The 26377-nt window shown below is 42.1% G+C and overlaps 1 protein-coding gene across 8 annotated transcripts in view; it reads right to left on the reverse strand.

The window, feature by feature from the left end:
- The window catches only part of FHIT (fragile histidine triad diadenosine triphosphatase), a 620171-nt gene that overhangs the window by 80855 nt on the left and 512939 nt on the right, over nt 1-26377 (reverse strand). For all 8 annotated transcript variants that reach the window (XR_012624678.1, XM_074835874.1, XM_074835877.1 and 5 more), the window contains one exon: nt 9705-9773. Coding sequence is in view for 7 of the 8 variants with exons in the window: in XM_074835874.1 (XP_074691975.1) it covers nt 9705-9773 (69 nt within the window). In the remaining variant the exon portion in view is untranslated. The remainder of the gene's footprint in view (nt 1-9704; nt 9774-26377) is intronic.

Below are 26377 nucleotides of genomic sequence, written 5' to 3' on the forward strand. Positions count from 1 at the left end.
CATTAACAAAATGGTTTGGTGATTAGCTTCTCCCTCTCTCTTTTTTTTCTCTTCGCTTTCTCTTTTTTTTACATACAGTTTTGGTCTGCCAAAGATTGCTAAAGCCTTTTCTTCATTAGCAGTGTACTTAACAAGTGTAATTTTAAAGTATTCATTTTCTTAAGGCCAAGGATTAAAGCAATTAAGGAAAACTGCTACAACCTAGCACTCAAGTCAATCCTTAACATGGGAAAGAAACAATGGTGCTTAACATATTTAAACAAAACTAAATTGTGTATAATTATCCTGACACTCTGTCAAACTAAATTTTCACTCTGTTGCAATGATTTGCTAAAATCTCCTTCCTGAAACTGAAGTAAACATTTTCTTTCCCAGCATGGGAACAGCTCTGGGGTTTCACTGGACTACCTTCGGGGCAAAATCATTACAACAAAAGCTAATGTCCACTCTCATTCTGTACTCATTTTACCATCAGCCTTCTTCCTGATATCGAATGGGCTTAATCCCTCGCCAGATCTGCCCACAGGAGATCTGAGCCCTCGCTATCCCAGGAACTGGCCTGTGTACTTGCATCATCAGGGTCCAAAAGAGAAGAAAATAATTTTGAGCAAATGCCTCTAGAAAGGGAAGTCATATTCCTGCAGTATTTAACCTAAAATAATTTTGTACCTTTGCCTCTTATGCACATTAAGTCCTTCTTAACATATGGCAATGATGGTATAGAACAGGGTCTGATCTATCTTTGGCAATGAATTTTTTAGCTACTGTTTTAAATGCATGAAACTGAGACGTGCCTATGATAAACTCTGTAGCATTTTTGCCAGACCACAAGCTGTAATGTAAAGTGTTGTCTTCTACAGAAAGAGGTGAGGTGTTAACTGTGAAACCACAGCGAGCTGGTAACAGAAAAGTGTCAACTCTGGAGCCTCAAGAATGGCAATTTATATTTCAATGTTGTTAACTGTTTCACTGATGATTGTTGTAGCAGAGATACTGAGCAAAGACATGACATAATCAGTTCTTGCTCAAAGATGTAGATGCTCAAATCCCATTCATTTCTGTGGAAAATAGAAGGTCCACAAGTTCCCGCAAACACTAAGTTTATGAATAAAACCCACACAGCTGTAGCATTGTGCTGGTTGTGGCTGGGATAGAGTTCATTTTGTTCACAGTAGCTGGTATGGGGCTGAGTTTTGGATTTATGCTGAAAACAGTGTTGATAACAGAGAGATGTTTTACTTACTCTGGGCAGTGCTTACACAGCGTCAAGGCCTTTTCTACTCCTCACCCCACCCCACCAGGGAGGAGACTGGGGGGCACAAGGAGCTGGGAGGGGACACAGCTGGGACAGCTGACCCCAACTGACCAAGGGGTACCCCAGACCATGTGGTGTCATGCTCAGCTTATACAGCTGGGGGAAGAGGAAGGCAGGGGGGGACCTTCGGAGTGATGGTGTTTGTCCGCCCAAGTCACCGTTACACATGATGGAGCCCGGCTGTCCTGGGGATGGCTGAACACCTGCTTGCCCGTGGGAATGGGTGAAGGAATTCCTTGTTTTGGTTTGCTTGCGCAGCTTTTGTTTTACCTATTCAACTGTCTTTATCTCAACCTAGGAGTTTTCTCACTTTTACTCTTCCAATTTCTCCCCCATTCGGGGGGCTGGTGGTGGTGGTGGTTTAAGTGAGCGGCTGGGTGGTGCTTAGTTGCCACTGGGGTTAAACCACGACAAGCATGCTACAATAGAAGATGTAAAAATGCATCATTATTCTTCGACTTAGAGGGGGTCAAAAGAAATACTCCATGTGCTTCTGAGCCCTCCAGTCTGTCCATATGTGTATGCCTATAACTGTATGTCCATAAAGTGTATGACTACATGTATGCAAATGTATAAATACCTGTTTATCAAAAAAGAAGTATTTTTCTTCAGACTTTATAATTTTCACTTTTATTTTAATAAACAATTTCATATTTAAAAGTGCCTAAATAAGAGGTTTGGTGATTTTTGTTTCAACTTAAACTGTCAGCATGTCATTTTGGTTTCTGAAAACCACATTCAGTTCTCTATTTTCCATTTTAGGCTTATTGGCAGCTTTTTCTAAATCTCTTTCAGTTCAGCTTCCTTCTACGCTTTTATTTCCCCAGAAGGGAAAAAAAAAAAAAAAAAACCACCACCAAAAAACAGTGGGCAAATATATAAAGGAAAAAGAAAGCAAGAAAGCATGCTTTCCCCCCCCCCCCCCCCCCCGCCCCCCCAAAACGAACAAAACCAGAATACAAGCACATATCCGGAAAGCTTATTTCTCATATCTATATGTTCTTTCACTCTTTTGACTCAAAAAATAAATTAACTTGACCTTGCAGATATTGGTAAACCCATACCACCAGACTTTTATTTACTTCCCAACCAGGAAGAACACTTGGCTCCATTAATATACCTTTACCTTCATTTACAAAGGTCATATTTAGGAAGTGACAGGTAGCATCGCATCTGAATCACTGAAGCTGCTGATTCAGTGCTGGGTGAGCCAATGAAGCTGCCAGCAACAACCAGTTCAGATGGTGTTTCCTATGAGATGATCACCTCCCAGGTACCTGGTACTTGAACCTCCAATGGACAAAGCTGATGCTTCAGAATACAGTGATCCACATTTGCAAGACAGCAGATAAAGGAACTGCCCCAAATTACAGGGTACAAAGAGCTCTTTCCTTGTGGGATCACAAGCTAAAACCATAGCATCTTTACATAGCTGCATGTGGGTCAGAAGGTTGGACCACTGTGAGCTACTGGTCACATCAGAACCAGTCCTATGGATTGAGAAGGGACTCTCCAAATCCTTGCTATTGGCAGAACAAACTGCTGAAGTCATCTGTTGTGCAGTCCATTGGATTTCACTGTGATTTGGTTTGTGGGTTAGCAACTAGCTGCTCCCATATCCTGAACCTTAAACAGAATGCAAGGGAGTATTTAATTTTAAGTTTATGGCAACATTTTAGTTCAGAGAAGAAAAATCTCTCTTTGGAAAATGCCAACTCCCTGATAGGTTTGTTTACTTTCCATCTCATCAATTCCAAAAAGCCAGGTATCTAGGATACTAATGGGGCATGTTCTCCCCACCAGCATGAATTCAGATTACACTGTGCATCAAAGGATAAGCAGAGGTCTGGAGACAGATTTACCTCGGGGAATGGGAATTCACAAGAAGCACCTGAGCAGCTAAGCAAGTCCAAGCACTGACAGAGTAAACGGGCCTGAGAGACCATGTTCGCTTTAATCCCCTTATCAGCAACTTGTCTTCAGTTGGAGGCTCTTCATCACTAAGTCGCTTGGCAATGAACTACCATCAAGGACGCAAAAGAACAAACACTCCATGAGCTAAACACAGTAAACATCCTACAGAAGGGGCCAAGAGATCTTTTGTAATGGTCACAATAATTTGTCTCTGCTATATTATAGACTAAATTAAGTGATTTCTGGAAGCCGGTATTTTTTACCTATGAGGAAAACGATTGTAGAAACCTTGAGGCAAGAAAGGGTAAGAAGCAGCAAGAGCAGTGATGGAATGCAGAGAGACAGCTGGGCTAGAGGGCATTGAGACTACACGGTGATACGTAAAATGCCAAATGTACATTACCTTCCAGACAAAGCCTAGGTGTAAAGGGCATGTGTGTGATCATGAGGGATGGCTGCCTTAATGGGAACCCTTCTAACCACTTCTAATTTGTTCTTATAGTTGATCTGATTCCACTTCTCTAGATCCAATGGAAGATATCAGTGAATGAAATGACTTTTAATCAGATCTGATTACGATATCCTGCTATCTTAAACTAAGTGCAGCCACGTATGCAGCATACAGGAATGTCTCAGAGATTTCAGGTATCAAAATAAGAAATTCCTCACAGGATTGGAAAGGGCAGAAAATATCATAAACAGTGGGGTTTCCATCTAGGGAGATATATGTGACGATAGGATGTCTCCCAGTATTCCTGCTGGGCCTTACTGACAAATTTGTCACAAAATTGGGCACAAAAAAAGAACCTTGCAGGGCATGCCAGCAGTCTCCAGGGGGTTTAAAATCATAATCAGATAAGATATGGTCCAGAAAACAAATCATCCTGTTTAACGCAAAAAGGAAATTTGTTTGATGGGAAAAAAAAAAAATTGTTTCAGGTCAACTCAAAATTACTTTTTGTCTTTCAGCTACCAAATCCAAAACATAGTTATGTGCACAGTTCTAGCTTCTACTGCAATACTCTCAATTGGAAATATTCATGCACAGTTAATCTGACTTGCCCTGCTGGAGTCGCTATAATATCACAAGACTTGTGAAGCAACTGGGAAAGGCTTATGCTCCTTGGCTAGCAGAACCTCCTCTGATGCTCTCAGTCAGAAAAAGCAACATTGGCAAGACCAGGATAAAATCCACAGCCTACTGGGAAGAATTTATTTGCTGCCACATCAGAAGAAGATAGGGAAATAAACTTGATTTTTGGGAAAAACAGCTTTTTTGAAAAAAAATATATACGAATTTAGATTCTGTGCTACTTCCCCCCCTTTCCATGGGTTTACTCATGCAAGGTGCAAAGAAAGCAGAGTCTGGCCCCAAGGGAGTTCAGATGCAGCAGACTGATCCACCAGCAGGCTACAATATGTTCCCAGAAGGTGCAATATAATTCTGAGGCCAAGGAACAGCCTATTAGCTCTGCATGCCATTAATTTTCATGAATAGTTCAATCCAGTGCTCACAGAAGCTGTTGGGCATCTTTCCATTTCATCTAGCAGGACCTGGATTAGGGCTTATTTATCTTTTCATTATATACCTTATCTTTAAGTAGGAAGCAGCCCAAACAGTTCAGTGCAGCTGTGCATGTTTCAAGCCCTCCACCAGGCTCTGTGCCCAGCAGCACGGGAGATGTTGTCTGCAGGTCGGAGTGAAGGCATGTCACAGTCAAAGCCACTCATACAGAATTAAACTTCAGGCTTGTTTGACTAAACTTCTGAATTCACCACGGTCTCCCTGTTTTGCCAGTCTGAAGAAGCAGCCCAGCAGGTTCTTTAGTCACATGCCAAAATGCCTCCTTCATCCTCCCTGGAACTGGAAATGATTACTAATAGGTATTCTTGCTGGAATGATTTAACATAATGTGTTGAATGAGATCACTAAGTCAAAATATCTTTTCCTAAGTGACCCTCTCACTGCTTGCCTGAATGCCAGAGGGGAAGGAGGACAGCATGAAGTGAATTCTTTTGCTGCCTTCTGGGTTTTACAAAATCTTTAAGTTACTGAACAATTCACATGAGGAAGTTTCACCCAGACTCATTACAAGAGGTCCATGATGCAGGTCTGGCAGGCAACCGAGGGATGGAGACACAGCGGTTTGGGTTAACCTCTCTCGTTCATGCTTCCCCCTTTTACAGTATTTTCAGTGCTCTCCAGTCTAGGTTGGGAACTGAAGACAGGCGAGGAAATGAGGCGGGCATGAAAGCAAAGCTGGTGAATGGACAGGCACTCTTTGCCCTGCATGCACTGCCCTGGATGTGCATCGCAGTGGCAGCTGCATCTGTTATAGCAGGCTGCAACCACCAAGTGAAGCACACAATTTGGGGAGGAACAAGGGTGTGCACCACAGAACACATCACTGCAGGCCAGGAATGCTCAGGGTTTCACTGAAAGGCCAGGCTGCCCTTACCCATCTGAGTCTGTCAGCCTCAAAATTAACTTATTGAGGTCAGTACTCATAACAGCGGTATTGAGGACTTTTGATTCAGTCTTCCTTTCTGAGAAAGCCCCATACTCTCTGGCCCAGTACAGCTATTACCTGCCAGCCTAAAGGATGATGAATGTTATTTATATTGCAGTAATGGCTAACCACTCAGTGGAGACCAGGGACAGGCTGTGCTATGGACTTTTCAAACTCACACTGAATGAGGACTGCCCGCAGATGGCTGAGTGTATGAAACTGCTGAGACATTTCAGGATAATGTTCTTGAACGCCTTGGACACGATGACCTCCAACAACTCTGCAGTACTTGTGCTGACTGTAACAACACAGGGTGCTGTCCTACAGTAAAGATGTTCATTCATACCAAATTCTTATCTTAGTTACTGTGACATGCCCTTACAATAGCAAAAAACTCATCTACTTCAAAGCAGGCAGTTCCTTGATAGGAAGGCCTTTAAGTTCCTTGATTAATAAATGTAAAAATATTAATCTATTTCAAACTGAACAGAAAACATAGAGGAATAAAGAGGTATTCTAACAAAAAGTTTTCCTAATATTTAGCTGCTATAGTTTTGCTGTCCAAGAAATAAAGTGAATCAGTGAATAAGGACTACTCAAGATGTAGATGAGAAAAGTAACGCAGCAATAGTAAAACATGATCCTATAAAAAAACCTGTAAGACTAATTTAACTCTGACATGTGAACACTTGCAGGATTAAGCTTCACATAATTGAAGAAAAATGTAAGAACTGAAAAACTATACCTTTAGCTTTCCACTACATTGAGACCAGAGGGTGGATAGCTAACACTTCCTGGGAAATATCCTCCCAAGAAATAGTCCTGCAAAGATGCAGAGGAAATACTTTTAAAACATTCAACGCAGATTTTTTTTCATTATTAATCATTCTCTCTGCACCTTAGAAAAATCAGTGACTTCTTTCATACGCACTGAGGTACAGAAGCCTAAAATATTAAGTGACGCATTCCACCAAAAATTGCCTTAGAGAAGATGCTGTGAAATAGGTGTCAGCCCCTCTTTTATCCCTTCTACAATTAATGTTCCAGTATTGAGGTTCTAAATATACACCCAGAAACCAGCAGACATTACTATCCATCAGCAACCTTATTAAAAACCAAGTGGTAAAGATATACCTTACCTTAAGTATATTCTTTACACTTAAAAGTTGCTTTAGATGAGACTATGTCAGAGCCTCACAGCCAAAAGACTGAAAATACCAGAGCCCAGTAAAACACACTAAGCAGGGATCAACCTGATATGTTTTCTTCTGTCTTTTCAATCAGATGAGTGGTCACTCCCAAACCAAATGGGAGAAATAAAGCACATGGTAAGAGACTGCAAGTACTTTCTAGCTGTCTTAACTCTAGAAGTCTCCTAAGAGGACTGATGTCTCAACATCTGGGCATTCCTTTCACTGTCAAACACTCACAGAGCAATGGGATTTGTCAGCAATCTGCTGAGCATATACAGATGACAACTGCAGAGCCTGGAGAGCTCCAAGGCATTTACAGATAGATAGGGGTTTGCAATAGATGTGTTGAACCAGAGCTGAGATCCAGAATCGGTGAAAATTACACCCAGTAGCTGTAAAACCTTTAGCTGCAGTAGTTAAACCAGTTACCACAATATGCAAAATTTAGCCTGAGTATGCTTTACAATTACACAAATTGTTTAAGGAGGCTGATCAGTCTCCACATCACATACTACAAGGAAAAGGCTGTTGGGATGTTTTTGGAAGGTGGTCTTTGCTGCCTAAACTACAACTCCCATCTATCACTCAAATACATGGGAATAAAGCATCGTTTATAAACAGGTTGTGGATTGTCCTAAGTAAAAATTTCACGGACGATGGATTGAAAGCTCTCTCCAGCACCTACATCTCACCTAATGGTACTCTATTCCTCATAGGTTTTCAGCCTGTTGCCCCACCATGATCTACATGTCTTCCTAAATTCCTTTTAAAAGATCTTCCTGACAAAGGGATTTGTCTAGTTGGTACAACACAGAGATGCATTATATCAAAAGATTTTTGCCTTACTGACATAAGCTCCAAATGATGTCCAAAGTCAACTGTATTTTCAATAATTTGTCCGTTTTGTATTTTCCAAAACAGGTTTATCCACTTATGACAGCATACTGCTTAAGCCCCTCCATCCTCCAATTCAGCCAGCAATAGAACTTTGCATCAAACATTTTATAGCATCAAATGTGGTTTTTTTTCCCCTAGCATCCAAAAAAAAAATGAAATCTTTGTTCAGCTACAGTCTGTACAAAAGCATAAGTTAGCTCTGTGGTATTCAAGAATAGCTGGGTAGACTCTGAGGCTATACATTCTTCTGCTACAAGATACATTATCACATCCATATCTAAATATTTTTGCTTCCTATGTCTGCTAAAAGCAACACCTACAATTGCCGTAATTGAAAATTACAAAATAAAAATATTTTTCACCAATTTGTCAGCCTTTTGCATTTAACAACATTAAGTGTAGAGTCTAGTTCATTAACGGAGTTTTGCCTGTTTGTATTTACACATAACAAGGGAGAAATAAATGTGTTAAAAGAAGAAAATGGAATTGTAAATACGACAGAAATGGAAACAGAGTTTGTGGGTTGGTGCAGCATCTAAAACCACTTAAAATATTTGAAAAGGAAAAAATCATGGAATCATAGAATCATTTAGGTTGGAAAAGACCTTTAAGATCATCGAGTCCAACCATAAACCTAACACTGCCAAGTCCACCACTAAACCATATCCCTATGCGCCACATCTACACATCTTTTAAATATCTCCACAGACGGTGACTCAACTCTTCCCTGGGTAGCCTGTTCCAATAAACCCATTGGTGTTAACTTTCAAGTTGCCTCACTTAACTGGTTTTAACTACAGCAGCATATAAGATGGCCTTCATGGATTTTCATTTGATCTTGCTCAACAGTCTCATTATAAGGTTTTACCCTTATTAGTGGGGTTCTCAGTCTCTACGCTTCATGTAACTGGTCAATAATAAACTTTTTTCACCACTTTTGCATATTTAAGTCATTAGAAAACTAAAATGAACTATCCTTTTTTGTCAGTGGGGAATTGTCATCATGTATATATCACAAATGAAAAAATACAAAAGCAGAAAACGTCATGAATTCTCTTTCAAGCAGGTGGTATTGCAGTAGCATTGAACAAGTTTATATTAATTACTTTCAGAAAGAGAAGGAGATGTCATATTTGAGATAAAGGATCCTACCAGACCCACTAAAAACCATTCGTAAATCTAACAATAGTGAGATTTTTTTCATTAACTCATTGTGACAACTGTCAAGCTGGGGAAAACTTTTTTTTAATGCGAGTATAATTGTTCATTTAAACAAAAGCCAGTAAATCAGTCACTGAAACAGCTTATGTCCCCAGCTCTGGTGTACAATCTGCACACATGCATATATTACATCTATATGCATAGTTGCTCTTTAATTTTCATCTTTGGGGCTACAATGTGATTGTCCAGAGCCTGAGCAGAGCCCTGTAAAAAGCAGGACAGAAGGCAATTTGTGATTGAGTTGTAATGAGCTGCCTGTGTTTTCCTTTGTTGGAAAGGGCAGGTTTGGCACCCTAGGCTAGCAGTCGGGTTGGACCTGCTCCCTGCATGACAGGCTAACCATGTGGTCACTCTTTTTCCTGTGCCCTCAAAATAAGAGGATACAACTATTGGTAGAGATGTCACCTCATTCTGTGTATGGTGACAGACTTAGGCACCAAAGATGTCTCTCTCAAGACACTGTGTGACCACAGCTTGACCCAGAGCTCACAAGGAAGTCCCAGTATAGGTCTTGGTGCTATCACAGGGTCTTTGCACCCAATGAAGATGCAGAGATCCCATTAACTACCTCCACTCAGGGCAGGTCCTGTATCATTAAGGTGACTTTCTAACAGCAAAACCAACTCTGAACAAGAAATGGAGTTCAGCCCTTACCTCCTCGTAGACATCATCATTCCTGCTGAAGTCTCCGGCCCTCCTTGGGAGCACATGGACATGAACATGCTGAAAATGTGAAACAAAATAATGGTGATTGTCAAGCTCATGAATTTCTTTTCTGGATCGTCAGCGTTATTCTCAACACATAGAAGTAACCACGCAGGGGCTCCCACAGCATTATTTTTGGAGGAAAATACATTAACCCGTTCTATAACTATATCTCAACTCTTTGGAGAATATAAAAGATGAAAAACATGAGAGAGCAGCTCTGCTGTATTATATGAGCTTCAGAGTGAAATGCCTGGAACTTTAGGGGCTCTGTGGAATTATTCATAGTTGTCAGTCAGAGATGTATTTAGCCACAGCTTTGAAATGACAACGTACCTTGGAGCTGCATGTTGTGACTTCGAAACCAACAAGAATAAGAAGGTGCCTGTGATGGGACATGGCTGTAGCGCGAGTGGGCAGCCCCAGGCTCAGTGGTGCACTGCACAGGCTAGGGGATAGAGGAACTGATGGTACACAACAGAGACCATGCAGGTAGAAAGGCTGTCAGAAAAGGACACTCGCCCAGCTGTACAGCACGGATAATACAATATCTTTCACGGGGTTTAAAAAGACTTTAATGTTTTGCTTTTCCTTCCAAGAGGTTGCAGCCCAAATATAACAGACTGAAGCCCCCAGCGGTATGAGGTGCCTGCTGGGCCCACATAGGTTCCAGTGCACCAAGTGGTCCCAAACCTGCAAGGCACAAGAATTATGAGCCCAGTTTTGCAGAGCCTGAAGCAGAAGCGTCACTCTCCTGATGGCTGGGCCATCGCTCGGTGGGTAGCAGAGCTAAGGACCATAAGCTGCAGGGGCACCTTTGGGCTACCTGGCATGGGAGGGAGTGAAGAGCAATGTACTTCTGTCACAAATGTTGATGAGATATGGGGAAAAGGAACAAAAATGTGGGCAAGAAAGCAGGTATATGACTTGTCACATTGTCAACTTGATGTTGTATTATTACTGTATTTTTTTTTTTCTATTAAGAGACTATGACAGTCTCTTCATCCACATAGGAATGGTAATTCAAGATTCTTGACACTCAAACTCTACTAGGAAATCAAATGCTCATCTATCTGCTTTTCTGCAGTAAGTTCAGCTACAACATTGCAAAGCATTCTTTTATCTTTTTCCCTTTCTCCTTCACTCTCTTTCGAGAAAAAAACCCACAACTGAGAATAATTCTCCAGGAAAAAAATCCAAACACCTCATTGAGGAGAGACAGCAAATGATCTGAGTGACAGATCACATTTATGCATCTCCAGATCTTTTCAGATGGTGCCTAAATCCTTTCAAAACAAAAAAGACTGCATCAGAAACAGTACCAAATGCTTTACATAGAGTTTAGAGAGCTTGCACCTAACTCAGTTTGATGAGGTGGAAATCACTGAAACTCATGCACCTCATTGAAACATTCTCAAAACATGGCTTAAGTCTGTAATGAAATCCAAAATCAAAAAAAATTTTCTTAGGCTATTTGTAAGCAAATTCAAACACACCTATATTGTGTTAGCTTCAATCCATAAAAACATTTGCTCAGTGAATAAAATGATGTTTCAGTTAATGAAATATTCCGAATACCACTCTTTTTTTTTTTTCTTTTCACAGCTTACCCTAGCAAAAACAAATATATGATTGCTTATTCTTACCATTATCCACAGCTTTCAGTGTATTCAGCCTAGAGATGAGGATGATTCTTGAGGGTTAAAAACTGTGTTTTTGAGTAATACATCAGTGATAGTGTTCTGATAGTGTATTATACTAATATATCATGAGAGCGATAGTGCTCTTGTGATGTATTAGTGCAATGTATCATCTGAACATCACTGCTCTCATGATTTATTGCTCAAAATCACAAGGCAAGTTTAAAGATGGTCTTCAGTAGCCTTAGGCCTGAAATTTAGTTTTTGGACAAAGACAGACTTTCAAGAAAAATAAAAGTGAAGATTAAAGTTTGCAGTGGTACTGTAAAATTTCACTAGTGTGTCACACCTGTGGTTCTCATTAGATTTTAAATTTACTCATAGAGAATAATATGCCAGACAGTTTCTTTCTTTTCTGCTACAAGGGGTGATAATTTTGCTACAAATGTCAGTTTTCACGGATTTCTCTTGATGATATATATAAAGCCTAATATCAGCTATCAACAACAATATTCCCCAAAAGGTCAGCCACCTTTAAGAGCAATTTTTACTGCTGTGGCAGAATGTTCCAGGATGCACACAGGAGAAGATCTGTATACCCACAACAGACAATTTGGAATATCAGAAAGCATGCAGGGACGTAGTCCAAAGCTCAGTGCAGAGATGCTGCACTGCAGATGCACAGACCAGCACAGCAGGTAATGAATGAGCCTAATGTGATCTTCTACGCAAAATGGGCTCTTGCGATCAGCATGAAAAAAAAGAAGAAAAAGTGTTTATGACAGCATATGGGCCACTTGGCATCAGTGGGGACATCCTCAAGATTTGCTCACCTTTACTACATGCATTACGTTCTCACACAATGCCAGGCTGCATAGCAAAATCTGTCAGAAGTATCATAAAACAAATGAGTATTTCCAAGGTTTGATACCTCCTGATTTTTTTTTTTTTTTTTTAAATTCTGTGCATGGAACATAAATAAAAATCTGGATTCTCCCTACTGTTTGTGTAATAGAAATGAACAGGAGCGGCAATAGTGTCTCAAGTAATTTCCTTCTCTTCAGCTTTACCACAAAACACTGGGAAATACCAGCAGCACAGAGCAGTGGCTACCACATAGTGAGAAACACCAAACGAGGGGATTTCACACCTTCTCTAATCTGCCTTTCAGCTTCTGGCCTTTCCAACTCAGGGACGCTGATATTTGGATTCATTAGGAGTTCTTTAATTGATCATTTTTGCTCCTTAGTACTATTTGTTATTGCTAAAGCCTCAATCCACCAAGGCACTTAAGCACCAGCTCAATTTCCAACCTGTGAATTGGTTCAGTGGGAGTATTCGCATCCCGGATATTATGTATATGTCTCAGTGTTTTGTGTCTGCTGATGGCTACAGGGAGGTCTCCCCAACTGGAGGTAGCAGAAATAACTTCAAGGTGCCTGCAAATTAAAGTTGCTTCTTTCCATTTTGTTTTCCAGGCAAAACAAAAACCTGCACACCCAAAAAAGACATTCGCAGTTGACTGAAATGTGTCAGTAGATACAAACAAAACATTTGGCTGCATTTTTCTTAACCAAAAAAACAGATTTAGGCAAATCTTCCTTCAAAACACTGCTTGGAGACAAAAAATCCAAACGTGTATACAAAATGTCAAAATAAAGCGTTTCAACTTTTTCCCCAGTTATTGTGGGTATCCTCATGTCTGGCGGGTGGCAGACAGCCCCATCACATTCCTGCAGGCTGCATTCAATTGCTGTTGACTGCATTTTATTTTTTTCCTAAAAAATTGCTTTCCCCTCATTTGGCATTGATTAATAAGGAGGAAAAGCAACATACAACAGCCAAGACATTTACATTAACAGACCAATCAATATCACCCACATCAGGGTAGAAGAAATGCAGATACACGCTTGCATTGCTTAGAATGTTAGCTACCATTTCCTCGTCTTGTCAGACACTGATGGGGAAAGCTGTGCATGATCACAGGAGATGGGCACACTGGGCACGACAATGTGAGGACGAAGCAATATGCCCCCGGGTAGGGGACACCATGTGGGTCAAACATCCCTGAGCCCCACCAGTTGCTTCTGATACTGGGGACAAAATTTCCTGCCAGGGATGTCTGGGGCAGCAGAAGCTGGAAGGAGGCTGTGGGAGATGAATTTTATAGGATTTCCAAAATAAAAAAATTATTAGGCTGACAGTTTTCTAGGGCTGGGACTGTAGCTTCCTCCGTTTTCACAGTGGCTACTACATTATAAATGAAATCTCAGTTTGAGAAATGCCTAATGTATCAAGAATTATCAAGTGATGCAAAATCACTCTTAAGAGAAGCTCTTTCAAGGCCTTTAAACCCAGAATGGCCAGAGAATTAGAAAAGGTACTACAGGGAACAAATCTGTAGTGCCAGGGGGAAATTGTGAGCCAGAGCCAGCACGTGCCATCTCTGACCTCCCACAGCAGCGAGAGGATCTTCTGCTTGAGCCCTGTGGCATTCCCAGCACGACTGTGGGAGCGTGGCACTGCCGATGGGCACTCCGGAGCACGCTCATCCCACCACTGCTGAAATCTGGCAACAGCACAGGCATTTGTGGGATTATACATCTAAAATCAATTTCCAGTGAACCAGGATTGCAAAATGCTCACAAAAGTCTTAGCCAAAAAACCTGGAGCCTGTTTTGTTGGAAAAACACCCATTCAGGTCAGGTGAGTTTTGCTTCAGCACTCAAGACCATGCAGAAAGCAATGTTCCTAGTTACAGTTAATGTTCCTAGTTCAGTATATGTTTTAATATACTGAATTATGGTCAAATAACCAATGTGTCACCACTGCACTCAATGTAAAGCAAAAATACTAGGCAAAAATAGACACTGAAAGAGATTTCTTGGGTAGACCAGGATAGTGAAGAGCAGATGACCCTGCCACACACCACTGGGGAGGACATGGACGTTGCCTGCAATAATTCATGAACATTATGTTTTGTTCACTCAGCTGCTGTGCTGGTTAACAGAGCAACAAAGCTCAGCTTCCAACAGAAAGGGAGATAATAGCCTGTACAAGAGCTCCTCAGCATGCACCCAGGGTCTATTAGCAATAAATGTTGCTATAGGATGAATACATAAAAACTGGCAACAGGTCATGCAACCTTGTGGGCAGGGGGCCTGCCAAAAAGTTGGCAGAAGAAGCGCTGTTCCCCCCACACTTGCAAAAGCAGTACGTGGCTGAGCTGTGCCTTCATGCAGCGAAACCAGATGCCTTTCAGTGGCTTAATCCTTTCCCTCATTACTTTGCATTCTGTCTAGAGAGAGAAAGCTTTACCTTTGTGGGCTTCCATGGTCTCATGGTGCATCAAGATCAGGAAAGGTTGTGATGTGGGGCACAGAGGGACATCAAGGCCAGAAAGAGTAAACACCAATGTCCCTGCCACGGTTGTGTTCAGGCAGGAGGAAGGGCAGGAAGGGAATTAGTGGCTGCAAGTAGCAAGACTTGCTGGCCAGGAGACCCCCATCAGCCAGTTTGCTGGGAAAAAGGATAGTGGTTTGCAGATAAGACCTTGCTTGCTGCAAAGTCCTCTGTCCATTACAGAGACATGGGCTTCTTACAGGAGGCTGTGATAATGCTTCTTCTAAACAACCAGATTAACTGTAGAAATTCCAACTAATAACCATTCTCCAAGTAAGACTGTTAGTGGGTGATAAAGAAAATCAACCATAATACTGAGATAGCCACATGAAAAATAGGGCAATTTTGTCCTCTCTGTAAACTGGGCTTCCATGGAGCCCTTGTTTGCTATTGTTGATTAACTGCTCAATTATCCCTGTTACAAAATTATTCCGTGGAAAGCCCTGCCTGTATATCCATAGCTCATTAACGGAAAGCACTCCCTCTGCTGTCCCCAAAAATGCATTACCCAGACGCTAGCACACTTGGTACAATCGCTCTTTCTAGGCATTGAAAGCCAATTTCTAGGGCCCTTGACTTGCAGGCCCTGGCAAAGACATCTTCATGGGATAGCAATTTCTGTTCAGTTAGTATTTATGAGTTCTTGACATTTTTCCTAGTCCTGAATTGGGTTGGGATGGAGAAGCAAATTAAAAAATAAGAAGTCCTATCCAACATTAGGAAAAGGCAGAGTTTTGGTCAATTAAAATACTCAGTTTTCACAGCCTTCAAAATTATTGCCAGCATGAATGTTATTTATTTTTTTACATTTCCAGGAGTTATAAATTACACAAAGTAAGACCACTTTAAAAGACCTAATGTTTCTAAAATATTTAAACATGAAAGAAAACGACTTGAAACAATTCCTTTCCTACAAAAATGCCCCATTTCTAGGAATCAGCATTTTTCTTTCCAGCTTCACTAAAACCTCATGCATGAGGCTGTATAGATGCAGACACTTGGAGACCTGTCCCCACAAGGCAGCTCTGGTATTCCGGTAGTAAGAGTTGCTCCAGACCCAGGAAGGCTGCACCGACTAACACACTCTTGTGACACCTTTGCTTTGGCTCTGGTTTATTAAAACTCAAAACTGAAGTTTGCTTTTCTACCATCATGAGAAATGTAAAGATGTGGTACAAATGGAAAGGAGTGGCACAGACTGCCAGGCTCAAGAGCAGTATGTGCAGGGGACAGAGGGATGCCTTAGAAGGGAAGGTCAGGGAAATCCACATCTACCTCAGAAAGCTCAGGGCAACAGCAGAGAAAACAGGACAGATGCAGGTGGGAATGGACTAGAAGAGCCACAGAGATCATGAAGGGTGGGAGCTACTGACACAGTGGAGATGGTGGTAGAAGTTTTATGAATCAAAAATGTCATGCAGAAAGAGGGTGCAGAGAGAAAACAGAAGAAACTGGAACAAATCTTGGGAGAGGAGGCCACACAGGCTGTCCACACGCTACCAAGCTGGAGTGTGAGGGCCCTTTCTGGAGACATTTGTGTACATCTACATGGCACTGCATGTACACATACCCATTGGAGGAAAAAAAGAAAGCTTTGCAATGATCCCTACCAACATTTATGCTATGGATTCACCTCTGGAAGAGTGATACTCACGCACTTTAGAAAGCAACAAAACTGAGAGAATTTGCAAATGTATCAGAAACCAAACCAAGTGGGGGACTTGCAGCAGAGTACATCTTCAAACACGTACATAGAGAAATGTGCAGATTCAGCATCCTCAATAAATAATGCATCTGTCAACTGCTATAAAGTTTTAAAGAAATGAGCTGTGGATGAGCTAGAAAAGGGATGTAGACCTAACAAAAACATGCGCAGAACAATTTTTAAACCCACTTGAGATCTGCAGTTATAAATTCCACAGCTGAAGGCAACTTTAGGATTTTCAAGAGAACTGCCAACCCCTCCCCTCAGCCTCAGACCCAAGAAAACTGGCACAATAATGAGGGTAATTGGCCTGTTTATTGGAAGTGGTGATCCAAATATAATTTGGACATCTCATATGAGATCCTCTGAAAGTCAGCAGATGAATAAATTCAATGGAAATAAGGGTGGGATGGTGCTTCTGAACTGATATTTCCTGACCTCTAACCTGGTCCACAACTCTAGGAATGAGGGTCCACGCACAGTGGCAGGAAGGTCAGGCCAAGGACCATCACCAACTCCTCGCTTGCCATTATTCAGTGCCTATCTCCTCCCCAGCATCCACAGCGGACAGGACGGGCACACCTGCAGGAGCATCAACCATCACTCTGTGAATCAATAGGACAACATCACCTTGGTCCAGCCACAGACCCTGATGGGGAAACTGCTGTGCCATGTTTTACAGATTATATGTCAGCAACACTATGATCAGAACACTGTGCGACTTGTACTCCATCTTCTACCCCTTGAATACCAAAGAACTGCAAAACCAACCCAAAACCCTGGCAGCCCCTGCATAAAGTATCACTTCCATTTTACAGATGGGAAGGCTGATGCACAAATCAATGAAGGTGCCTCCAAAGCTGCTTGGGACGGTGTTGCAGGGTTAGGGACAGCTGGGGAGCACCTGCCTTGAGGTCCTGCACCTTTGCCTTCCCTCAGAGTCACTTTGCCCAGGTGTTTTTGTGCAAATTTGGTGTTGCTGAGATGCAAATGAAAGCGCAATTGCATTTCCCCTCACCTCTGATCTTTAGTTAAGTCTTGATAAATGCATATTGTTTTAACACTTGTGATATGTATAATTAGGGTTCTTTAATTTATGTTTCAATAAAATGTTCTATAATAAACATTTACTGCTCTGTGAATAAACATTTAAATGAAGCTCCTAATGGGGGTTACATGTTTCGAAGCAGTTCATGGCTTTGCTGAAGTCTCTCCCTATACTTAATGAGAGTCATTTCCATAATCTGTGCATTATTGGTTAAGCCTCCCTTTAGGAATATTTTACAAAGTAAAATTCTGTGAAATATTATCAGCCAAAAGAGAAAATGCTAAGAGGATTATCAAATTGTCCTGTTAAAGGGACAGCACAAGCTTTCATTTCCCCCCTGAGATGCTAACATTGTAATTATGTAGAATGTGCTTACTAATTATCGCACCAGTGTGTTATTACTGGGTTTTTCCCCCAGAGACCCGGTCTAAATGAAAAGGATGGGAGACTCCCGATAGGTCTGATATGAAGGGCAATATAATGCTAATTTACTTTCTGATATTAATAAGAGTAAGGATCAAACTCCCTCAGGCAAATCTTGTAGATGTAAAGAAAGGTCCAGCTCCCTCAGAGGGAGCCAAGCGCTTACGTATGAAGTTGTGTACAGCTTCTCCCACAACATCGGCCCTACAGCCCATGATTAACACCCAGGGTCTCATTCCCATTTTGCTGAAACTTCCACCCATTTTCTCACTGACTCCAATGATGGCAGGACTTGGCTGAGATATAAAGTACACTAAGGTTGAGGGAAAGATTATTGTTGGAATACAGAGGGGTTTCAATTCTCTGGAGTATCTGCAACGATTCAAACACCTGTAAGATATTCCTTCCATGTGTCTGAGTACACTTGAGGAGAGAATAAAACTGAAATATATCTTTGGTCCACTAGCAGGGAATAAGAGCATTATAGCAGCAGTGGCCCAGTCCCACTTTAACACAGGGGGTAGGGAAGAAGAAAAGATAAATCAGGAATGGATGTGGAAAGCCTTACATACCAGTTACTCTTATTCTGAAAGGGAAATCATTATCTCTAATTCTTGTGGTTATTGCCTTTTTAGGCAACTGTTGCAACTTCTTCTAGGATGATGACAAGGTTCCTGCAGAATTAAAATACTGTCTCTGTCTCCTCTTCGTTGATTAAAGGTGTGTATTGTGTTTGTGTGGCAAGGTTTTGGTGGGGGGGGGCTACAGGGGTGGCTTCTGTGAGAAGCTGCCAGAAGCTTCCCCCATGTCCAAAAGAGCCAACGCCAGCTGGCTCCAAGACGGACCCACCACTGGCCAAGGCCAAGCTCATCAGCGACAGTGGCAGCGCCTCTGGGATAATGTATTTAAGAAGGGAAAAAAAAAGCTATGGGAGAGCAATTGCAGCCAGAAAGAGGAGTGAAAATATGTGAGAGTAACAGCTCTGCAGACACCCAGGTCGGTGCAGAAGGAGGGGCAGGAGGTGCTCCAGCATGGGAGCAGAGGTTCCCCTCCAGCCCACGGTGCAGCCCATGGTGAGGCAGCCGTGCCCTGCACCCAGGGAGGGTCATGGAGGAGCAGATTCCACCTGCAGCCTGGGGAGGACCCCATGGCAGAGCAGGGGGGTGCCTGAAGGAGGCTGTGACCCCGTGGGAAGCCCATGCTGGAGCAGGCTCCTGGCAGGACCTGTTGCCCCATGGGAGGGACCCACGCTGGAGCAGGTCGTGAAGAACTGCAGCCCATGGGAAGGACTCATGTTGGAGAAGTTTGTGGGGGACTGTCTCTTGTGGGAGGGACCCCACGCTGGAGCAGGGGAAGAGGGTGAGGAGTCCTCCCACTGAGGAGGAAGGAGCAGCAGAAACAACGTATGATGAACTGACCACAATCCCCATTCCCCATCCCCCTGTGCTGCTGGGCAGGGAGGAGGTAGAAAAAAATCAGGAGTCAAGTCTGAGAAGAAGGGAGGTGTGGGGGAAAGGTGTTTTTAAGATTTGGTTTTATTTCTCATTATCCTACTCTGATTTGATTGGTAATAAATTCAACTAATTTCCCCAAGTCGAGTCTCTTTTGCCCATGATGGTGACTGGTGAGTGATCTCTCCCTGTCCTTATCTCCACTCACGAGCCTTTCGATATATTTTCTCTTCCCTGTCCAGTTGAGGAGGGGGAGTGATAGAGCCGCTTTAGTGGGTACCTGGTGTCCAGTCAGGGTTAACCCACCACAGGATGGAAGAGAGGTGCTACTGCAAGGAGAAACAAAGGGTTTCTCATGACAGTAACATGACCAAGCCTCATAAGTTTCTGCAGAGGATGAAATGCATTCAAGCCACGGTGCTTTCCATCACAGTATCTATCAGTGCCAAGGGAGATTTCCAAGGCTCTGTGTCAGTACTGAGGCATTTTATACCCTTAAGGATACATTTCCCAAGAACTAGCAAATATCTCTGTGCATACCTACAGCACTCACTAGACTCTATTTACTTATTTATAATATTAAAATCATATATAGCAGCTATGAGTTCCAAAACACGGTCTGTTTCCCTATTTTTATTGCCGAATGTGCACATTCATTGCTAAGGTTTAGCTGCTTCAGTTAAACCTTTTAAATGTAAATTATTTTCTGTTATAAAAAGCTGATTGTGGGAGTTTTAGTATTTCAAAGATGGTAATTTATGTGACTGGAACAAAATAAAACATTCAACAGAAACAGAATTTTACTTGATCAGAAACACTTTTATGTTTCAGTATAGTTTTCTTTTCATATTTTCCTCCTGCAGCAGTGGCCTCTGTCTTTCAATTAGCTGCAAACAGAAGATCTGAGATAAAACCATAATTTAATGCCATTTGCATATATGTCATTCCCCAAATTCTTCACCTCACACAAAGTATTTTAAAGCTGTCATGAACCAATGTGTGAAATCCCTTATGCAGCTGCTCAGCTGTTCACCCCTCAACAGTCCATTGAAGTCTCTGGGACGAGGGGGAAACAGGACCAGTCTCCAAACAACCCACAGGAGTAAGTCTTCTCCCTTGTCCCCTCAAACCATTTCGATGGCATATCCAGTAGGGGAGCTGAGAATCGAGAAAGCAGATTTTCATCATGGACTATATGACTGCTGGCCAATTCTGTTTTTCTTTGACTTACTTCCCGCACACATTGTTGAATTTGGGATACAAAATGATTTTGTGGAAGTAAACAGCCTCCTTGAAAATCAAACCTCATAGGTCACCTACAACATCGCCCAAAGGTGACTGAAATCCCTGTAACAACTCCTTGGTTTCAGAAGCTATTGGATCAGGCCTTGCAGAATACCATGGTATCAGCACCGAGACAAGCCACCTTTGAAGATTTTGACAACAACCTATACAAGCTAATATCTTCTCCCAGGCCACCAGTTCAAAAGTACCTTCATTCTTGATTTCACAAGTAACTAGGATTTTTCTTGCCATCTTTCATAAGATGCAGCCCTGCTCCAGTTCCCTTTCTGCTCAAGTCAGAGGCAACAATCTTACTAACTTCAGGTTAAGTCCTTCATGATTTGAAGAAATCTAGCAAGCAGATGTGCTGATAATGGCAAAGGATATACATTATTATGTCCCCAAATTTCAAAATAAAATAACATGAATGTTATTGCCTTTAAACACCCTGTAATATTTTGAAATCGTGTTAGAAAAGGTACCAACGTTCCTGTCTCAAACTTCTTTTAAACTTCTTAAAGTACTTCTTTTGTAAGCCCTTGCATGGCACGCAACATTTGCACATCTTCCACCTAAGTGTAGTGAATGGCTACAAGGCCAACACTGATAAACACACAGTAATGCATCTTCCATTGACTGTTTGCTAAAACAAGGACTCGATCATTTTAACTTACCAATTTCATTACAGAAATGTATTATTGATTCAATCTTTCTTCATATTCATGAGCTGGCTAGAGAGAAGAGTGAACTGTTCTGCTTAGTACACTTTCACCTTGATAAGCATGAATTACCCTAACTGGGAAAGGAGTTCTTTCAAAATTGTTTAAATCCACAAAATCCTTTCAATCAGAGAACTTTGGTGGATTTGTAATGCATGCTGGTGTTTGCCAGGAACCCAGCTGAAACCACCAGACTTGCTGTCCTGGAGACCTTTCAACAGCAGTTTGTCCAAATGGACTTTGACTGTGACTAGCATAGCCATATGGGCAGAAGAGTAGCAGGGGTGAACAGTTTGTGATTACGTCCCTAAGTCGTTTAACCTTCAGAATTACGATTCCACGCACTCTGCCACCCAACGGGAGGCTGTACAAGCAGGTGAAAAGATAGATGTCTATTCTTAATGACTGTTTAGGAGACTGCTGCGCTCTGGTCTGTGCCCATGTTGGTTCAGTTCATTAATGTAATTAACCAACAATCAATCTTTTTAAATTAGTTACACAAAAACAGCTACTGCCAGATCAACTGACACGAAAGTTAGGTCACGCTGCATTTCTGCACGATTTAACATCCACACTGGAACAGAATACAGGGCATGGAAGCATCAAAAACTGGAGCCAAATTCATTTGAAGCCCTACAACTTAATTAAAGTGTGCAAAATCTGTGCAGCTGGCTTGGTCTTATTTGCATGGCCTTCCATGCTTCCAGCTAAACACCTTGGCAATATAAAAAGTGCTCAGAAGACAAAAGAAAGAAAGAAAGAAGTGCTTCCAGGAAATATCCAGTAGTGAAGGAATTTAAACAATTTTAAACATGTAACTTTAGGCAGGGCTTGAAACTGGACCTTAACAGCCGCTTTCATGATTCACCAGCAACTCCATTCACAAAATAAAATGAAAACAGAAAGAGCTGAAGTTGCTATTAGTGCCTGTTCCCTTTCTTTGGGCTAGGAAAAGACCAGCAAAGCAACCTCGGTTTTCACTGAACACAAAGGTTACCTGTGAAGGGTTACAGCACAGTTTCATCATCAGCCTTGACATTCTGATCCGCTGTCCCGGGATCAGAGCTGAGAGCAGTTTATAATTCTGGCTCACAACCTGCCTCCTTCTTTCCCATTCCTCTGGGGGTTGGGGAAAGGATTTGGTTGGCCTAAACCTGGTGCAATGTGTTCTCCAGAAGAGCTGGCCGAGGGGTTGCTAAGGTGACCAAATCCTGCCCCTAATCGCCTTCCAGCCCAGTGCTGGAGGGATGAGGAGCAAACAGCAGTCTTGCAGAGTCTGGTTTGGACCGAGCTGACCTCACATTATATAGACGTGCCCTGTTTGCACGGGCTGAGAGCTGCTCTCAGGGGAAGCGGCTCAGTGACCTCTGGGTTGCCGTCTGTGCGGCTCTGCAAGCCTTGGCAAGGCTGGGAGGGGAAGTGCGTGCCCCTACGTTGCCGGCAGGTTAACGCGCAGCTCTGCCTGGCGAGTGTGGAGCATCTGTGAGCTCGGTGTGGGTGCACTGTCAGCCTGTTTTAAGTCTAACAGACAATTTCTTTCTCAACCCTCTAAGATGAACCTGAACTAAACTGCTTTCAATTTCCCCAAAAGGCCAAGTTTGCAACTTTGCCTTATGCTTGTCCATTAAGACAGCATCTGGCTTTTTTAATCCCTCGCACTAACTGATGTGATCCAATTGCTTCCACTGGGCCTACCATAGACATTGCTGCTGAATGACTGCCATGAAATCAGGTTCCTCCTCCCAAATCCACCACCAAATGGATAGGCAAGAGCCTCCCTGTGATGCAGGAGAGTATGGCAGTGCCCAGGCTGTGAGTCTGTAAATGACTGAGCACATCCCATAAAGTGCTGAGCACCTTCCCTGCTGTTTGCCAGAGCAAACCCTGAAGGTTGCAGGATCAGGCCTGCAGATTCCCCATGACTGAAGAGTAAGTGAAACACTCACCTGGTTTTCACTTTTGTGAAATCAGGCAATTAGGCTGGTGCAGCAGAAAAGGTGGAGTGGGAATTGGGGCAGATGGGGAAGGAGAGGGAGGATGCCTGCTCAAGTTTCGTTTTGAAAGTTGCATGTAAGTTAGCATGACCGGAGAAAAAAAGACTCACTTCTAGAAGACTGAGGAGGAATGTGCAACCTGTCACTTAACACTCCCCACCCTCTGCAGCGTTGCTGCCAGAAAACCACCAGAGCGGGTGCCTCCGGAAACGAAACTGAAGACGACGTGAGTGAATTAAAAACTAATAACAGCAAGAAACTTTAATGAAACGCTCTCTGGCTAGCTAGAGCAGCTTTTCTGATATAGGATTTTCTGAGCTTTCATAACTCTGCAATCAAAAACCATCCTAAAAAGTTGTGGGCAGCATTTTACCACTTTGTGCCTCTGTGTGAACAGACATGCATTTTTCCTGCAGCATATGTATAACAGCAAAATGCAGGAGCCCACCTTGGCAAATCCCTTATTCATTACCATAGTCATCTCTATTTTCTTGGTATATGCAATTCTATGTCATTGCTGTATGATATACACAGTGCTAATTGCAAATGGGCTGCTTCTGTAGCTGGAGGACCGGGTTATGGGAGCTGGGGGAGTGGAGATCTTGCCCCAGAAGTTCCCAGTTTGGTTTCGATCTGCCTCACTCCACAAGGTGAGCAGGGAGCCTGAGCTTTCGTGGTTTTAGTATCCAACATTGCTGCCAGAGTCAAAAGTAGGCTGCAATGCACAAGGAATACAAAATAGAGACCTAGAGGGCAGGCAAAACTTTCATAAATTCAGCTCATCTACCAACATCGAAAGAATTACTAATCAGAGAAAGAAAGCTACAGAAGTGTTAACATTAATTTTACTCTGCTACAAGCCACGTGGCTAACACCATGACACCTTGCCATTTACTGAGGGAGAGCTATTTATTTATGTAACCTATAGCTCACATTTAAATAATTAGTCTGCCTGATAAATTTTAGAACTTGCAATCTGTGTGCCACGTTTGCATAAGCACAGCATATTTAATGCAGGTACAATTGTTTAACACCTCCAGCATCATATTAAGGAGTTTCATATAATTAGCAGAGTTAGCCACTCCAACTTTCAGGCCACTTACACATTTAAAAAAATGTGCTACTTGTACAGAGTAAAGTTGCTGCTCCAGAAATGTAGCCTGTGCTCCTACCAAGGGATGTTCAGAGAGTGATACGTGCTGTCTAGGAATAAGCAAATCAGGTCAGATAAGACAGGACTTGATCAAAAGATCCACCTAAACTTTCTGTTATCTCCAAGAGTCAGAATGCTCCCCAGATCAGTCTGCCATCTTTGGTTTTCTTTCAGCCCACCAGGAGCAAAGGCCTGAATCTAAGGGGTGCTGACTACTTGTTACCCTCTTCAGCATCAGGTCAGTGCTTCCTTATAGCGAGATGCCAAAATCCCACCTACAAGACTGTGGATCAGAGCCGAGTGGTTTTTACATCACAACATCATGCTTTAGGCCAGGTTTCTAGAAGGTGAAGAGTAACACTTCTGGGATGCCATTCTGGATGCAGAAGTTCTGACTCTTCAATAAGCAGCAGCAGCAGGAGTTGCATAGGGATACAACTAATGAGCTGTATTCACTCTTCAGCAGAATGGTCCTCACTTCCAGGAGTTACATCAGGGATGAGCTTGATCTTTGTTGTTATTATTTTGACATAGTCAAGTGAGCAGAACCCCAGTTGTGTGAATCATATCATGGCAGTCTCTTGGCATCTCAGCAGAATAAGAATGCAATAAATACAAAACCTTGTAGTTCAGATTGTAAACATAAAAATAAACCTGAATTTCAGCTTACAAATTGAATCAGTGGAGGAACCTGAAGTGAAATCTATGCTCATAGAGAGTGGATACCATTGACTACTACATTAGAATTTGCTAAACAGCATGAACTGAACTAGCCTGTATTTTAGAATTTAGGGTGTGCAAAGTGACAATTAGAGAGCAAGGTGATATTTTGAAAATCAAATCACAAATTCAGACATTAGAAATGCTCACTTGAAGTGCCTGAAGGAAAGCTCTTATCTGAAAAGAAGGCCAAAATAAGTTTGTTTATTTGCTTCTTTGGTAAATGATGCTCTTAGGCCAGATCTTCGGATTTAAAGCCAAATTTCTATAAAGTCATTCTGCAATGAGCAGCAACGGTGACATTGATGCTTCTTGTCAGATCTTCAAAGCACTTCAACATTCAGTACACTTCAGATAAAATAGCCACCTGCATTATTGTTAATCAGTTCTGAAAACCCTGTTTCATCTTTGTTAAGCTCTCATGAAAACTTCTATCTATACGTCTTTTCCAAATGTTGTTTAGGCACTTCAGAAGCTATTCTAAGTTTAATTATTTTGGAGACATGTCAAGGTCCTTTGCACAGGGAATTATTTTCTAGTTCAATATATACAAAATTGTAAAGAAACTGGGATCAATCCCGCTATGCCTGTTTATCACAAAATCTTGTATCATTACATGACATTCATCCTAGACAAGTAAAACGAAACCAAACAAGCTTAAAAATAGCACTACGCAGACTCCTACTTTGGTAACTTAGCTGCTAGGAACATTTACTTCTACGTCGTACCAAACTCAGTCAAGCAAATAAGCACCCTCTTGCTACTGCTAGAGAGAAGGAGCAAAGACCAATATATATTAAAAGAACCTTGATATCTCTAGGAAAATAAGTTCTCATCAGGTGATAAGAATATATTCTCCAAGGAGAACTGCCACAAGCAACAATGATTCCTAGCAGGAGGTGTGGGGGAAAGTACCACATGATACTATGAGGGACATAAGCACACGGAAAGCATAAGCAGAAGAAGAAAGGAATGAAATATTTCACATTCTTAGGCAGGAGAAAGGAAGCAGTCCATATTCAGAAGTCCAAGGAAAGAAGATACCTGTTCTTTGTTGAAACAATGCACAAAACATGGCCTAGA

The sequence above is a fragment of the Strix aluco genome, chromosome 11, assembly GCF_031877795.1.
Source record: "Strix aluco isolate bStrAlu1 chromosome 11, bStrAlu1.hap1, whole genome shotgun sequence".
NCBI lineage: Eukaryota > Metazoa > Chordata > Aves > Strigiformes > Strigidae > Strix > Strix aluco.